The sequence below is a fragment of the Phascolarctos cinereus genome, unplaced genomic scaffold (genome assembly GCF_003287225.1).
Source record: "Phascolarctos cinereus isolate Bilbo 61053 unplaced genomic scaffold, phaCin_HiC Scaffold_5;HRSCAF=322, whole genome shotgun sequence".
Classification (NCBI taxonomy): Eukaryota; Metazoa; Chordata; class Mammalia; order Diprotodontia; family Phascolarctidae; genus Phascolarctos; species Phascolarctos cinereus.
Window position 1 is genome coordinate 476,141,232 of NW_027555958.1, and position 16,800 is coordinate 476,158,031.

General features: G+C 38.1%; 1 protein-coding gene across 2 annotated transcripts in view; it reads right to left on the reverse strand.

Moving 5' to 3' along the window:
• Positions 1–16,800, reverse strand: part of LRRIQ3 (leucine rich repeats and IQ motif containing 3) — a 138,385-nt gene that overhangs the window by 93,778 nt on the left and 27,807 nt on the right. For both annotated transcript variants that reach the window (XM_020968580.2, XM_020968579.2), the window contains one exon: positions 13,249–13,379. In XM_020968580.2, coding sequence (XP_020824239.1) covers positions 13,249–13,379 — 131 coding nt within the window. The remainder of the gene's footprint in view (positions 1–13,248; positions 13,380–16,800) is intronic.

Genomic DNA, 16,800 nt, shown 5'->3' on the forward strand with positions numbered 1-16,800 from the left:
ATACCGCACTTGTGTGTGAATTGAAATAGGTACATGATTTTACACTTTCATTCACTACTCAAATGGTTCAATGACCTCATCAATGTCCCGTTCCCTCCAGTGCTGCAAACTGTGAATGAGCCAGGCCTTCTCCTCCAATGAGATTCTTTCCTGCACATGTCTTCCAATAATTTCATCACGGGGGGGTAGGTGGTGGGGGCGGGGTTCGTCCAACATGTTGGGACCTATCTCATTTTCCCCCCAGACGTTGTAAGAGTGACAATGGAGCCAGTGACTGTCCATCAGTTGTCCTTCCCTCTTGTCATGTGACCAAGCCATCCTCATTTGCCCCCATCCATCTCCTTGGAGACATTCTTTACCATCCTTTTCTTGTGTAATTTGTTGTTCATAATGTGTTAAGCCTATTCATGACCATAATGTACTTTTCCATTTCTATTTCAATGCTCTTAAATTTCAACTCCTCAGAGGAGGTAGTGTTCCACAACCTGCAGCCATACAACTCTCATAAAAGAGTATTCCATTCATCATTCGATCAGCAAGTATTTATCACCACTACTGTTAGGCAATGTGAGGGCAATGAGGATTCAGAGACAAAAGAAAAATGATCTCTTTCAGGGAGTTTGCTTACATTCTACAAGTAGAAGAAACACGTACACATTATCATCATGTAAAGAATAAATACATTCATAAAATAGTGTTGGATACATCTGTACAGCATGTTCATGTTTTTATAGAGAGTTCTACAGAGAGAACTAAGATAAAACTTTACCAGGTAGTTAAATACATGGCGAGGGACGGCCCTTGGAGACTTTGTGCAGACGCCAGTCTTGGAGGACGTTAAGGGAGAGAAGAGGCTGTGCTCTCCAGGCAGGGGAGGGTCACAGCACAGGCACAGGCACGGAAGGAACACAGCCGGCCTGGTACTTTCTGCTTTTTTTTAATCCTCGGCACTCAGGACAGTGGCTTGCACGTAGTAGTTACTTAATAAATGTCAGCTGACTTAATACCAGACAAGCGTGAAGAACAGAGAGAACACCAGTGTGATTACACCATGGAGTCCAGGAAGAAGAGTATCATGTAATGAGGCCAGAAAGATAAGTTAGGGCCAGACTGTGAGTATCTGGAAAATCCAAACAGATGACTTCACATTTTGTCTTAGAGGCAATAGGGAGCCACTGGATTTTATTGAGAACTTAGATGTTTAAGTATATACACGAGGAAAAATCACTTTAAAGCAGTAAGGAGGCTGATCTGAAGTAGGGAGACACTTGAGGAAGTAAGGCTAATTAGGAGAGCATTGCAATCATCTAGGTGATGAGGGCCTGAACGAAGGTAATGAGTGCATGAGATGTGAAAGATGGAGGAAAAAATTGCAAGATTTAGCAGCTAATTTGTTACTTAAGGTGAGAGAGAGTGAAGAGCCCAGGCTAAAGCCAAGGTTATGAACCTAGGAGAGGAGAATAATGGTTCCCACAACAGACACAGGGAAACTTGGTCAACAGGAGGTTTTAATGGGAATGATAACAACTCCTATCATGTATATGTTGAGTTTGATGTGACAGTGGAAAAGTCGGTTTGAATATCCCATGGGCAACTGTAGATGTGAGAATGGAGCTAAGAAGAGAGAACAGAGTCACATACATAGAGCTCTTAAGTCATTTTATAGAGAAGATATTTAAATCCATGAGAGATGAAGTCAGCAAGTCAAAGAGTATAGAAAGAAAAGAGAAGAGAGCCCAGGACAGAGCCTTGGGGTTGGCAAACTATGGCAAACAGGGCAAATGGAGCCATCTTTAGATCACTAGTGGTACAAAAAGAGGTGGTGGGCCACATTCTACAGTCCCTATAATGAGTGAGAAAAAGAATTATCTATTTGCAAACATATTTATTATATACTTGCTACCACCCAGCTCTGGCCTTCCCTCAAAACAAAGAAAACACTTAAGTGAAACACACCAGTGCAGTGATCCCATTTGCTATTCTCCACTCAGGAGATGATAGGAGGGTCATCATTTCACTGGGGCTAAGGATGATTAATTATATCTCCTCATATCTGTATTTTTCATGTGGCAGAATAACATCACATTGAATTTATGTATTGTAGATATTAAGCTATCTGTTAATAGACATGCAGTTACTTTGTTTTCTTTGTTTTTCTTTGTTTACAACAAAAAGCCCTGGTGAATGTTTTGTTATATGTGGGGTATGTCATTCTCTGTTTTTTATCTTCCCACAACAGGATCTCTGAGTAAAGGGGTATTAACTGTTTAATAACTTTTCTCATGTAATCCCAAATAGTTTTCCAGAATAGTTGAACCAATACATAGTTCCATCAATAGTGTAGCAAAAGGCTCATCATTCCAGAGTCCTCCAGTTTTGACATTTTCATCTTTTGTTACTCTTTAGTGTCACTTTGACACCTGTACCAGGATTTCATCACAGAATGAACGCACCGAGATCTCTAACATACTTTTTTCCCAACACCATTTTGTTTCTCCTTCCAGTGAGATCACATTTGCTTCTTGCATGAAAATCTGTTAGCTTAATTTTTATGGACTTGATCAGCTATTTGATAGATATATAACACCATTCAGACATATATGGATATATATATAGGAGCCCCATCATTGCCCACATTATCTGTAACAATCTTGTGTAAACTGATGGCTACTTACACAACTAGTCATGTTGACTTCATGTTTACTTCTATCAATATCCACTTTAGAAGCTGTATCCAAACAACAATCTTCCCAAACTCCTTTTTCAGTTTAAAGGTCTTAAAATCAGATCAGAAGTTCTCCATCCAGGCAAAAGCATTGTTCCTCACGGATTGTACACAGTCTCTAGTTATGAGTCAGAGATAGAGATTTCTGGATGCATTTTAAAGAATGACAGAAGAGGCACAAAATAAAGAAAGAAATCTACAGACACTTTGTACTACAAATTCAAAATGAAACTCACAAATATTCAATAACCAGTAATGTTGGATCACTGACAAACTTTGACTCTCCAGGGCTCTGTCCTTTCTACATTACCAAGAAACTTTTTAAAATAAGTTTCAATATTTCACAATGATGACTTACAGATAGGGGGCTTCTCTGACCACAGGAGCATGTCATGGTCCTATTTCTACATACATCCCATTCACAACTTCTGCCCAAATTTGATAACATTTGAATGTTCAATAGCCTCATTTTATCTCAGCTGAAAAGTGTAAAATAAGGTCTGAATTTAAAAGGGCTAAGCTTTTCCATCAACAAATATCAAATCATATTCCAATCTCATTCAGATTTGTCACAAACTAAATGTGCAAGCAGAACAAAAAAAAAAGAAAAAATTAACGTTTTTCATTATAAATTAAATTAAAATAGTACCAAGCAAATGGAAATATAAATAAGCTATTAATATTTCAAGAAATAATGTCTTGCTCTCACATCAGACTTTAATATTGTGATAACATTATCCATACATATGCACAAATATATATAATATGAGTATATATGTATATAAATGAAAGAGAATTCAATGTCAATTTATAACAAAAGTTGATATTTCTCAAGAATCAGTCCAATCTTCATAATTACACTCTACATTGAGGTAGAAAAAGCATCTGCTTGGCCACCTCTCAGCACGGCATAAATTATTCAACCAATAACAACTAAAAAGTGAACAATAAGATTCCTGTATCCAGAAAGGATTCTGGTTGCTAGGGTGGTTACATAAAGGTGTTATTTTTTTAATCATATGAGAGCTTCCATTGAAAAGAAAACAGTACAGGATAACAAATACATGTTTTCTTTTAATTCCCCTAATTGCATTTACCTTTTTATCCTATTTTTTCTGAAAGAATAATTGTAGTAATTATATTAACAGTGATTGAGTATTTACACACACACACACACACCCCACTTTGGGCAATATTAATAACTCTCAACCAGGTAAAAGCACTTGTTTGCACCCAAAGCTCCTGGGAATACTTTCTAATAAGAGACAGAAATGAGTAGCAAAAGAACTTTTGTGAATATTGTTATAACTATCACCCTAGGCCAAGGAAAATTAAAAGGAGCAAATTTGGTGTGACATCTATTCCCTTTGAAGAGCTGTGTTTTTTACTGTATAAATGCATTTTGTGGGAAAATATTATCTAAAATTATTCCATTTGAGATAAGAAAATTCTTTCCTCTTTGATGTACTATTTGCCTTTGATGTATCATGAATGCATTCTTAAATCACAGATGATAAATACAAATTTTAGGGTATTATGGAAACCCAGAAAATTTCCAGTTCAATAATAATATAGGCTATACTATTACAATTATAGTAAAGAAAAAACCAAATATAGACTAAAATGTCTCTAATTTCAGCACAGCTTCCTAAAAAATCAAAAGGCTTAGCTTGAAGAAAAACAGATCAACAATAACAGGAGAATAAAGCAATTGTCAGAAATCTTGGTCTCAAAATACAAATATGTGGCATAGAAGAAAGGTACATGAGAAAGTACTGCAAAACTACATAAACAATGTAAGAATCCCAGATTAGGTGTGAGAAGTGGCTGAGGCAGGATTTGAATCTAAGTTTTCATAACTCTGAATCCTACCTTCTATCTACTATACCATACTCTTTCCTTAGAATGTTGCATTGAAGAAAAATCTTCATAAAATCAGTGATAATCTCAATTAGCTTCAGAAATACATAATTCAGGTTAGCAATCCAACGAGACAGAATTGTAGAAGGGTATATGGGGGGGGCAGTGCCCACCTATGCTACATCTCAAACTACCCAATAAAGTGATAATCATTCAAATATTCAGTTCTAGCTCTAAAAGAGTGGAGTCAATCAGTGGAACACAAGAGAAGCAAGTAGATCTTGCAGAATAGTGTTCAATAACCCAAGTGCCCAAACTCCTGAGGTCAGCACTCATTATTTCACAAAATCTGCTGGGAAAAGTGGAAAGCCGTCTGTCACAAATTAGGTTTAGGCCAACAGGCCACACCAGTTACTAAGAGAAGCTCCGTGTGGACATTTGCCTCCAGCTGAATCAGGAAGACTATGAGAGAAGAGAGAGGAGGCAGATAGAGCTAGGCAGGTCAGACCACAACCTCCTCTAGCCTGCCTTCGCTCCTCATGTTTGCATTCCCAGTGGATAGGTCGCTCTCTTGTCTCTTTGGTCAGGCTTGCCACGGCACATTCAAGTAGTTCTTTTTGCTCATTACTTTTTTCTAGGCAGGCCATAAATCCTGCTGTCATGATCACCATTTTTTTTAACTACCCTGGGACAGTGTGTTGTGGTTCATCCCCTCCTCACACTTCATGGGGTCTTGTGTTCCATCAAGAGTTGGATAATTGGGGCAGGCAGGTGGCTCAGTGGATAGAGCACCGGCCCTGGAGTCAGGAGGACCTGAGTTCAAATCCGGCCTCAGACACATAACACTCACTAGCTGTGTGAGTCTGGGCAAGTCACTTAACCCCAACTGCCCTCACCCAAAAAAAAAAAAAAAGAGTTGGATCATTTCAAGATAAACCAAGGAATTATACAAAAACAATTACAAAACAATGTTTGCATAAATAAAGCCAGATCTAAACACTTCTTAAAATATTAGCTGCTCATGGGTAGGCCAAGCCAATATAATAAAAATGACAATTGTACCAAAATTAACTTATTCAATCTCATAGCAATCAAACTACCAAAATATTACTTCATAGAGTGAGAAAAAATAATAACAAACTTCATCTGGAGGAACAAATGGCCAAGAACTTCAAGGGAATCAATACAACAGTGAAGAAAGGTAGCCTAACCATACCAGATCCCCAGCTGTATTATAAAGCAGTAATCATCAAAACAATCTGTACCGGCTAAGAAACAGAGGGCAGGATCCATGGAAACGTTTAGGTAAATGAGACACAATAGTAAATGACCACAGTAATCTAATGTTTGATAAACTCAAAAATCTAAGATTTTGGGACATGAAATCACTATTTAACAAAAATTGCTGGAATAAGTGGAAAGCAGTTTTGCAGAAACAAGGTATAAACCAACATCTAATGCCATATACCCTAGGAAGGTCAAAAGAGATATGTGATTTTGACATATCAGGTGATATCAGAAGAAAATTAGTGGAACATGGAATATTTTGCCTGTCGGATTTATGGATAAGGGGAAAAAATTTGTCAGAAACAAGAAACAGAGAGCATTACAGGAAGTAAAAAGGAGAGTTTTGATTACATCAAATTAAAAAGAGTTTGCACAAAGCCAATGCAGCCAAAATCAGAAGGAAAGCAGAAAACTGGAAAAAAAAATTAGAGTGAGTTACTTAGATTAAGCCCTCATTTCTCTAAAATATATAGAAAACTGAGTCAAATTTATAAAAACACAAGTCATTCCCCAACTGATATATGGTTAAAGGATATAAAAAATTTAGAAGAAGTCCAAGCTATCTATAGTCCTATGGAAAAATGCTCTAAATCAATGCTTTTTATCTACCTCCAGAGAAAGAACTGATGCAGTCTGAATGAAGATTGAAGCATAATTTTCTTTAACTTTTTATTTTTCTGGGGGGGAGTTGTTTTTTCTTTCATAACACATTTAATATGAAAATGTGTTTTGCATGTGTATAACCTGTATCAAATTACTTGCCTTCTCAATAGGGTGGGGGAGGGAAGGGAAAGAGAAAGGGAGAAAATTTAGAACTTAAAATTTTAAAAATGAATGTTAAAAATTGTTTTTACATGTAATTTTACATGAAAATATTTTTTAAGAGTTGGATTATTTTGCTTTGATTTGCATTAATTCTTAGAGATCTAAAATCATTTACTACATCTGGAGGTCATCTTTCCTTCTGTTACTATTGTTTTCTCTATTGATTTATCTACTTATGTATGAGGTTTTTCTTCCTGAGATCTTTGGTAATTTTGGTCTCTCTTTTTTTCTTTCCTTAGTTTCCCTTATTACTCATTTTATGACTCCCTCCCCTCTGATGGTGGTTTCCTTGGGGACTGCTCTCAGCCTCCACCCACACCGGGCAGTTTCATGGTTTTCCAGCCTAGGTGTCTGCCCAAGTGACTTCTGGGGGACAGAGCTGGCCTTAGCTCGGTGCGGGGCTCTTTCCCTCAGCCTTGGCAGAGTGTCACACAGCCACAAGACACCACACACACACATCTGATGCTTTGTCCCACAATGTATTTTCCTCAGTTCTCTGGCCTCGTACCAGTGGTTCTGAGTTGGCTCACTGGTGCTATGGTTGATTTCAGTAGTTTGGGTCTCTGAGGCTCTGCGTGGGGGAAGGGGCAGAGGGTAGAGTTCTATTTCAAGCCCAGATATGTCTTTCCTCTTTCCCTCTGTCCATCTGCAATCCCACAGACACTGCCTATCATAATACTGGCGGGCTGTTTAAGCTCAAGCAAACTTCTGCAGTATGGAGCCTGGATTTCCATGGCACTGGAAAGAAGAAGAGGAAACCAGGATGTGGGGCTGGGTTTTATGCCAATCTGTCAGATCCTCGGATTGGCTAGTGCTGCCAAGTTTATGGAGGTGGTGGTGACAGTGTTTGGGGATGGGGTGTTGAGAGAGCTCAGGGTTGGCACGAATTCATTTTTTTAACCTTCTTTCCGATTCTGGGAGTCCTAAACCATGGAGTCAGCTGAAATTGTTTGATCTTTGATGCATAATTTCCATTTTGGAGAGGTTTTCTGGATTGTGAAGATCAGAGAAAATGCCTATTCTGCACTATTGCTGGTCACATGACCCAGAATTACTAGTTCTCTTCAGACATCGATGAACAGCCTAGGACACTGAACCGAAGAGCCTTGGAAATAGTGTCACCACTAAGATCTCATCTGTCCTCTTTCCAGCCCTCACCCTGGAAAGCAATCTCCATGGAGGACACGGCAGTTGACAGAGGTTAAATGACTTGCCAGGGAGGTAAGATTTGAACTCGGGTCTTTCTTGACTCCAAGCCCAGTGTTCTTTCCACTGTGCCACTGATTAGAGATTATATATTATCATCTTTCTTGCTGCTGCATCCTAAGGACACTGGGAATTTTCCATCTGACTTGCTATCACCCTACCTCTTCCCTTTGACCCACCTATGTCATTGCTAGGTCCATATACCAAAGAGATCAAAGAAAGAGGAGAAGGATCTATGTACACAAAAGTATTTACAGTACCTCTTGTTGTAGTTGAAAAAACTAGGAAACTAAGGTGGTGCCTATTAATTGGGGAATGATTAAACAAATTATGGTACATGAATGTACTGGGATTATCCATAACTCTAGAATTGCTTCAATTTATTTTGCTATCATTTTTTTTCTTTTCCTTTACCTTTTTAAATATTACTATCTTATCATTAGTCCCGCCCCCTTCACTGAAAACAAAACAAATCAAAACCCTTATATCAAGTATCTATAGCAAATCAAATCCAAACAAATTCCACCACTGGCCTTGTCTTGAAAACATGTCTATGTCAGTGTGTATCCTAAGTTCATCACTTTTCTCTTAAGTTGTAGGAAGCATCACTCATTACTGCTCACCTGGAATTGTGCTTGGCCATTTCACTGATTAAAGTTGGTGAGTCTTTCAAAGCTATTTTCCTTGACATATCAATGTCATTGTATCTAATTGTTTTATTAATTCTTTTCAATTCACTCAACTTCAGTTCATATAAGCATTCACAAGTTTTTGAAAACAGTCTTTTGTCAATAGAAAGTTAATAAGCCTGTCAGTGGAGAGTTGAGCTGGAGAGAGGACTCCTTGAGACAAAGTATTTCCAGGCCCTCTAGTACCAACAATGGTGAGCAGTCATGATCCAACATGTTCCATATTTGTGTGCCTCACTATTTGTACCCTGCTTTTCTAATGGATGCTACGTATATTTGTAGGCAAGCGAGTCTTAGGTCTGGGTAGTGGGAGGGTATGAGAAAATGCTTTGTTTTAATACTTTCACTACATCATGTTAGTAAATGATGTTAAGAAGAGCCATTTGTGTCTATTATCTGATTGTGATATTTAGGGGTATGGACATAGCACCCACTCCCTTGAGCCTATGAGTAGCAGTTACCCTCTAGAAATCTTCTCGGTGACTACAAGTGTATAAGCGGTATTGCAAATAACAATGCTGAAGGGAACAGGTCCAAAGAAGGACACAGATCCCACCCCAGCACTGTATGAAGACCCTTGCTAGGTTGTCATAAAAAATAAACAACTGAAAAGCAACACACTGGGTAGAATCATTGCATTACTGGTGAAATGACCAGGCTGGTATTACCGAGTCATCAGTTTTTTCTCTATTTTCCACAAGGATATCATAAAAGTACTCATCCTTTCCTTAAAGTCCTAGAATCTTATCGAAGGGACTTCATCAGTCCAAGTCAAATGTACCTGCAACACAGTTACCTCTACAATGTTTCAGATTATAGTCATTCAAGAATGCTCATTAAAATGGCTATTATACTTGGAGTCAGAAGGCCTGTGTCTGAATCTCCAGGTTACGTGGGCTTCAGGGAGTCACTGAACCTCTCAGGGTCTCAGATTCCCCATCTGAAAAATGAGAGGGTTAGGCTAAAAGAACTTCAAGGTCCTTTCAGTTATCAGTCTAGAACCTTATGAAGACCTCCAGGAACGGGGAATTTGCCACCTCCAAAGAAATTGCATTACATTACCAGACAGTCCTAATTTTTTAGACATCCATATTATATTCAGCCAAAGTCTTTTTCCCTTTAGCTTTCAACTACTGGTCCTAGTTTTCTCCCAAGGTGTCAAAGAGACCAAATCTAATCATTCCATGACATGACAAACTTTCCAAAATTTGAAGGCAGTGACCACATTCCTACTTTCTTCTCTTCTTCAGAACCAAGCTCTGCAGTCCCTTAACTGATCTCATGAGCTCCCGTCATTATTGACACCTACAGGGGCATTAGCTTTTGTTTGTTGGCTGGCTCATGTCAGATATGGCCCATCTCAAATAAACAATCACTAACCTTTAAATGCAGGCTGCTCATCACTCCCCCATCTTCCATGTCTCCAGTCACAGCTGGAATGAAGTTACATTATAGCCTTATCTGATCTCCCAGCCTAGCAACTCCGTCAATACTGAATGGAAATTATTCCTAGTAACCTCATATTGTTGACAAGTGATTACTCTTTGCTTTTTGTAAGTATTCTTAAATCACTAGTTAAATAATCCAGTTTTGTATTACAATGCTGATTAAAATAAATTTCCTTTGTCAATAGTTTTCAGAATATCTTTTTGTTTTCCTTTGAAAACTAAAATAACAGAAGCAAAGATGGCAGAGTGAAAGCTGTGACTTGCTTGAGCTCTCCCCCAAACCCCTCCAAATACCTATAAAAAATGGCTATAAACAAATTCTAAAGCAGCAGAACCCACAAAAAGAGAGAATGAGGCAAATTTCCCACCCAAGACAACCTGGATGGTTGACCAGAAAGGTATATCAACCCGGGCTGGTAGAGGAACGCGGTGTGGTGTGGGCGCACAGGCCACAGTGAACCTGGAACAGGTCTCAGAGGACTGATTCTTGGGCAGGTGTGGTGGTTTCCAGACTTCTCAACCCACAAAAACCGAAGACAACTTAGAAAGTCAGTGGGAAAAGTCTGTTTCTGTGGTGAGAGAGGAGCTAGGTCAGAGCCAGCTCCAGAGTGCAGAGCGCACAGCACGGGCACCAGGGCAGTGGCTGCATTCTGAGCTTGCGGCCCACACACTGAGGGGGAATCGAGTGGCTGATCAGAGGGGGACTTCAGAGATCTATTTGCCAGTGCGGAGGCAGGAATCTCTTGCTTTGCTTGTGCTTGAATCGGGGTCACAGTTCTGGGCGGCGGTCCTGGGGTGAGTTGGAGTGCTGGCATGGTGGAGCCTGTACTGGCTGTGAAGAGGAAACCTGCCTCAGAGTTACAGGACAGAAAAGAGTGCTTGTGGTCACTAATAGACCAGAGCACAGGCCTGGAAAGAAGTAAACACCTCACCCCTTATCATACCACCTTGCAAAACAGTGAAAATTTACAGGTCCCTACAAGAATCTCTGAAAACAGCTGTATAAACCCCCGAAGCCTGGGACAGTACATTCTCCACGTTGGAAGCAGACTCTTACCTTAATAAAGAGTTTAAAACTCAAGTAATTGGCCAGGATCATGAGCAAGCAGCACAAAAAGAAGATCAAAACATACAACCAGAAGAAGAAAACAAAGTCAAAGCTCCTACGTCCAAAGCCTCCAAGAAAAATACGAACCAGTCACAGACCTTGGAAGAGCTCAAAAGGGATTTTGAGAAGCAAGTAAGAGAAGTAGAGGAAAAACTGGGAAGAGAAATGAGAGTGATGCAAGAAAATCATGAAAAACAAGTCAACAGTTTCCTAAAGGAGACCCCCCAAAAAAAAATACTGAAGAAAATAACACCTTAAAAAATAGCCTAACCCAAATGGCAAAAGAGGTCCAAAAAGCCAATGAGGAGAAGAATGCCCTAAAAAGAAAAATTGGCCAAATGGAAAAGGAAGTCCAAAAGATTACTGAAGAAAATCCTTAAAAATTAGAATAGAGCAATTGGAAGCTAGTGACTTTGTGAGAAATCAAAACACTGTAAAACAAATCTGAAAGAATGAAAAATAGAAAAATGTGAAATATCTCATTGGAAAAACAACTGACCTGGAAAATAGATCCAGGAGAGAATTTAAAAATTATTGGACTATCTGAAAGCCATGATCAAAAAAAGAGCCTAGACATCATCTTTCAAGAAATTATCAAGGAAAACTGCCCTGATATTTTAGAACCAGAGGGCAAAATAGAAATTGAAAGAATCCACAGATCTCTTCCTGAAAGAGATCCCCAAAGGAAAACTCCTAGGAATATTGTAGCCAAATTCCAGAGTTCCCAGGTCAAGGAGAAAATATTACAAGCTGCCAGAAAGAAACAATTCAAGTATGTGGAAACACAATCAGGATAACACAAGATTTAGCAGCTTCTACATTAAAGGACGCAGGGCATGGAATATAATATTCAGAGGGCAAAGGAGATAGGATTACAACCAAGAATCACCTACCCAGCAAAACTGAGTATAATCCTTCAGGGTAAAAAATGTCATTCAGTGAAATAGAGGACTTTCAAGCATTCTTGATGAAAAGACCAGAGCTGAATAGAAAATTTGACTTTCAAATACAAGACTCAAGTGGAACATGAAGAGGTAAACAGGAAAGAGAAATCATAAGAGACTTATTAAGTTGAACTGTTTACATTCCCACATGGAAAGATGATATTTATACCTCATGAGACCTTTGTCAGTATTAGGGTAGTTGGAGGGGGAAAAATTACTGTATGTATATAGATAGATAGGTAGATAGTAGGTAAAGGGCACAGGGTGAGTTGAAGATTAAGGGGTCATATCTGGAGAATAAAATTAAGGGATGAGAGAAGATTATACTAGGAGAAGAAGAAAGGGAGAAGTAGAACAGGGTAGATTATCTCACCAAAAAAAAAAGAAAAGGCTCTTACAATGGAAGGGAAACAGGGGAAGGTGAGAGGGAATGAATGAATCTCATTCTCATAGGATTTGGCTTAAGGAGGAAATAACATACACATTCAGTTGGGTATTGAAATCTGTCTTACTCTACAGGAAAATGGGAGGGAAAGGGGACAAGAGAGCAGGGGGATGATAGAAAGGAGGGCAGATTGGGAAAGGGGGTAATCAGAAGCAAATACTTCTGAGGAGGGACAGGGTCAAGAGAAAAAAATAGAATAAATGGGGGGCAGGACAGGATTAAGAGAAATAAGAGTTAGTTTTTCACAACATGTCTAATATGGAAGTGTTTTGCATAACTGCACATGTATAACCTATATTGAGTTGCTTGCCTTTTCAATGAGGGTGGGTGGGGAGGGAGGAAGGGAGGAAATTTGGAACCCAAAGTTTTAAAAACATGTTTGAAAAAGAAAGTTTTCACTTGCAACTGGGAAATAAGAAATACAGGAAATGAGATACAGAAGTCTATCCTGCCCTATAGGAAAATAGAAGGGGAAGGGGATAAGAGAAGGGGGGGGGAGATAGAAGAGGGCAGACTAGGGGAAGGGGTATTCAGAATGCATGCCATCTTGGGGTGGGGGGAGGGGCGAGATGGGGTGAAAATTTGGAACTCAAAATCTTGTGGAAGTAAACGTTGAAAACTAAAAATAAAAAAAAAAATTTAAAAAAAGAAAACTGAGATAACATTCTCAACACTTTAACATTTAAAGATATGTTAAAAAATAAAACATACCACATTCTTCTAGTCAAATGTCCACGTATCCATCTTTGGACTATCACAACTGGTGAATTGTGGGCAACAATTTTGTTTATTTTTGAAATAGTGCAATTCATCTGATACAACTCTTTCTCATAGTTTGTATCCTGTATAAAGGGAAAAAAATGCTCAACATTTGTTTCATTCATCAAGTTCTTAAAAAGAATTTCTAAGTTTCATACAAATCATGGCAGTCAATGTATTGAGCATGGTTCTCTTACTGAAAAAAAAAATAATATCATTGAATTTTTTTTTTTAAATTTAATTAGAAGACAGAAAAATCAATGCAACTAAACTGGATTAATTCTATCACCGAAAATATGCTTCAGAAGCATAATTGTACCTGCTCCACTCAGACATGTTTACCTTGACCTGGTGGCCTGGCATAAGGGACCAGATGTTTTAGTTTGGCCATAACTATCTTAATTATTCACATCAAGTTCCTGAGTGGCCTAATACCCTACTGACCTGTAGAGAAACTATGAAGTATGTGAAATTAATCTAGAAATTACCATGCCCATACTAACTTGACATATGATAGTTCAGAAAGCAATTTATAATTTGTTTCCTGTTCATCTGCATCCTGGGATTCCTTTCACTGGAATATGGCACCGTTTCTTGGCAAAGCAAAATCTGTAATTCTCCCAAGAATTGTTATCCATTATTATTAGCCCTCTCCAGGAGCTTTTCCCACTCCAGTTACAGAGAGTGGGGCATGATGAACGGAGAGCAACTGGTTTCTCCTGTCTTCTTCTTGACCCCTATTGGACTACTCTGGCTAATGAGAAATTTGGTCAATGACTCTTAAGCAACAATCTCAAGAAAGGACACTGAAAATCTGACATTTTTATTGGGTAATCAGCAATGCCACATTAAAATGCATTAAGTGCCAAATAGGCCTAAAATGCTAAAAATGTTTATTTTTGTACAAGGTAATTTGCCGACATAAAATGAAATATAGTTCATTATATAGCTAATCCTTTTATTCAGCTGATCAACTGACCAACATTTATTGCTTTCTACATGCTGGAAAAGCAAAGAAAGGCAAAAAGTACTCTCCCCGTTCTCAAGGAGCCCCCGTTCTAATCAGCAGTAACTACCTACATCCAAGACACATACAGAGTAGGTCATCTAAAAGGTGAAGGTCCCAGCAGCTGGGAGAACTCGTAAAGTCTTCCTGCAGAAGCTGAGATTTGAGCTGTCTCGACAGTGAAGCTAAAAGTTGGAGGTAAAGAGAGAGTGCATTCCAGGCATGGAGGAGAGGCCATGAAAAGCTAGGGCATCAGGAGATTAAGTGTTGTGTGTGATAAACAACAAATAGGTCAGAGCAGATGGATTCTTCTTTGTGTATAGGGGAGCTAAGTGTAAAAAAGAAAAAAAAAACTAAAAGGGTATAATGGCCCCAGGAAGAGAAGACGCTTAAATTCCAAACTGAGGAGGTTATATATGATACTGGGAATAATGGGGGCCACTCAAGTTTACTGAGTATTGGCGGGGGGAGGGGGAGATGAGTAACACAGGGGAGGGACATGATCAAGTCTATCTATGTTTTATGGAAATCACTTTGGCATCTGCAGATGATGGATCAAAGTGGAGAGAGACCTAAAACAGGGAAATCCACGAGCAGCTGATTGTCATAGTCCAGATTTGAGGTGATGAGGGCCTGGGCTACAGTGCAGGGTACGTGAACAGAAAGAAGGAGATGAATATGAGAGATTCTATGAAGAAAGAAATGCCAATATCTGATGACAAACTACAGATGAGGACTGAATGAGAGAAAAGTATTGAAAATGAATCTAAGGCTGCAAGCCTATGTGACGGGGAGGGATGGTGCCATTGCCAGTGACAGAGAACTCCAGAAAAAGAGTGGGGCAAACAAAATGAATCCCGTTTTAGACATCCGGGTTTTGAGAGGCCTCTGGGGCACCCAATTCAAGATGCTCAAGAGGCAATGGTAATGCAGGACTCTAGTCCAGGAGAGAAACTAGGACTCTAGATACTGATCTGAAATCATCTGCATAGAAATGATATTTGAACTCATAGGAACCGATGAGGTCACCAAGTGGGATGGTACAGAAAGAAGAGAGGAGAGTCCAGGATATGTCTTTTAGGGATGCAAAAAATATTGAAAGATCAAGAAAATAAGAAAATGTTATTTAACATCATCATCGTCATCATCTTAATAACTTTAACCCTTAGAGAAAAAGTGCAATCTTATGACTAGATTATCTATAAGATAGATAAAATAGTAGGAAATTTTATTTTTAAAAAAGAAAATTAAATTACCAGCACCAAAAGTGACAAAACAATAACTTATAGCCAATGCAGAGGAAATAAAAATAATTATGAGGAGCTATTTTGCAAAACTATATGTAAACAAAACTGATATGAATGAATATTTAGAAAAATATAAATTGCCCAGATTAACAGAATAGGAAATAGAATACTTAAATAAACTTATCTTAGAAAAAAATTTAACAAATAAAACAAGAAATGCCTAAACAAAAAAAAAAAAGGAAGAGAAAGGGAAATCAAGAAAGAAAGGAAAAAAGCAAGAAGGAATTAAAAAAAAGAATCCAGGACAAAATGAACTTAAAAGCTAGTTTTACCAAATACTGAAAAAACAAAACAAAACAATGAATTCCAATACTACATGAATTAGTTTTTTTTAAAAAAATAGGTAAAGAAGGAATCCTCCCAAAGTTCTTCTATGACTCAAATATGGTCTTGATACCAAGACAAGGAGAGTCAAAACAGAAAAAGAAAACTAGGGACCAATATCCCTACATAATATTGATGCAAAGGATTTAAATAAAATATTAGCAAGGGTACTACAGCAATATAGCCTTTCCTTGATGATGAGCCTTCTGATAAAGAAATATTTTGCTTATATTTATTTCATACCAGACTCTATTTTCCATCCTAACCCTACTCCTTTCTTCCTTCTCTATCCTTGTCTAGTAAGTTTAATGTATTTCTACACTAATCTCTGTGTGTGTGCACATATTCCACTTTCCTCTGTTGAGTTCAGTTGAATGGTATTCCTAAGAAGTCATGTCCTTTCACTCCATCCTACAAACTTATGTACTCTTCTTTTACACATCAATTATGTGAAATAACTACACCTCCTTCTTACTCAAGTCTTCCCTAACGGATTCATTTTACCTCCCTTTTTGCTCTCTAAAACCCATCAAAATGCAACAAAATCAGCACCAATTATATCTATACAGAAATAGCATATATACATATATATAATATATATACACATATTATATATATATATATTATATATATATATATTATATATATATATACACACACACATATATACATACACACATAGATAGATAGATAGAAAGAAAAAATGCTACTGCAGAAATATCAATGACATTTTGATGAAGATCCATAGATCTTTATATATTTGAGGATAATTATAGTCACTGTTTTGTGAGAAAAGTGAATGTGCCTTCACCACTAATATTTAGTTTATGAAGACAAAGCCTCAGTTTCATCTCTTTCAAATGAATA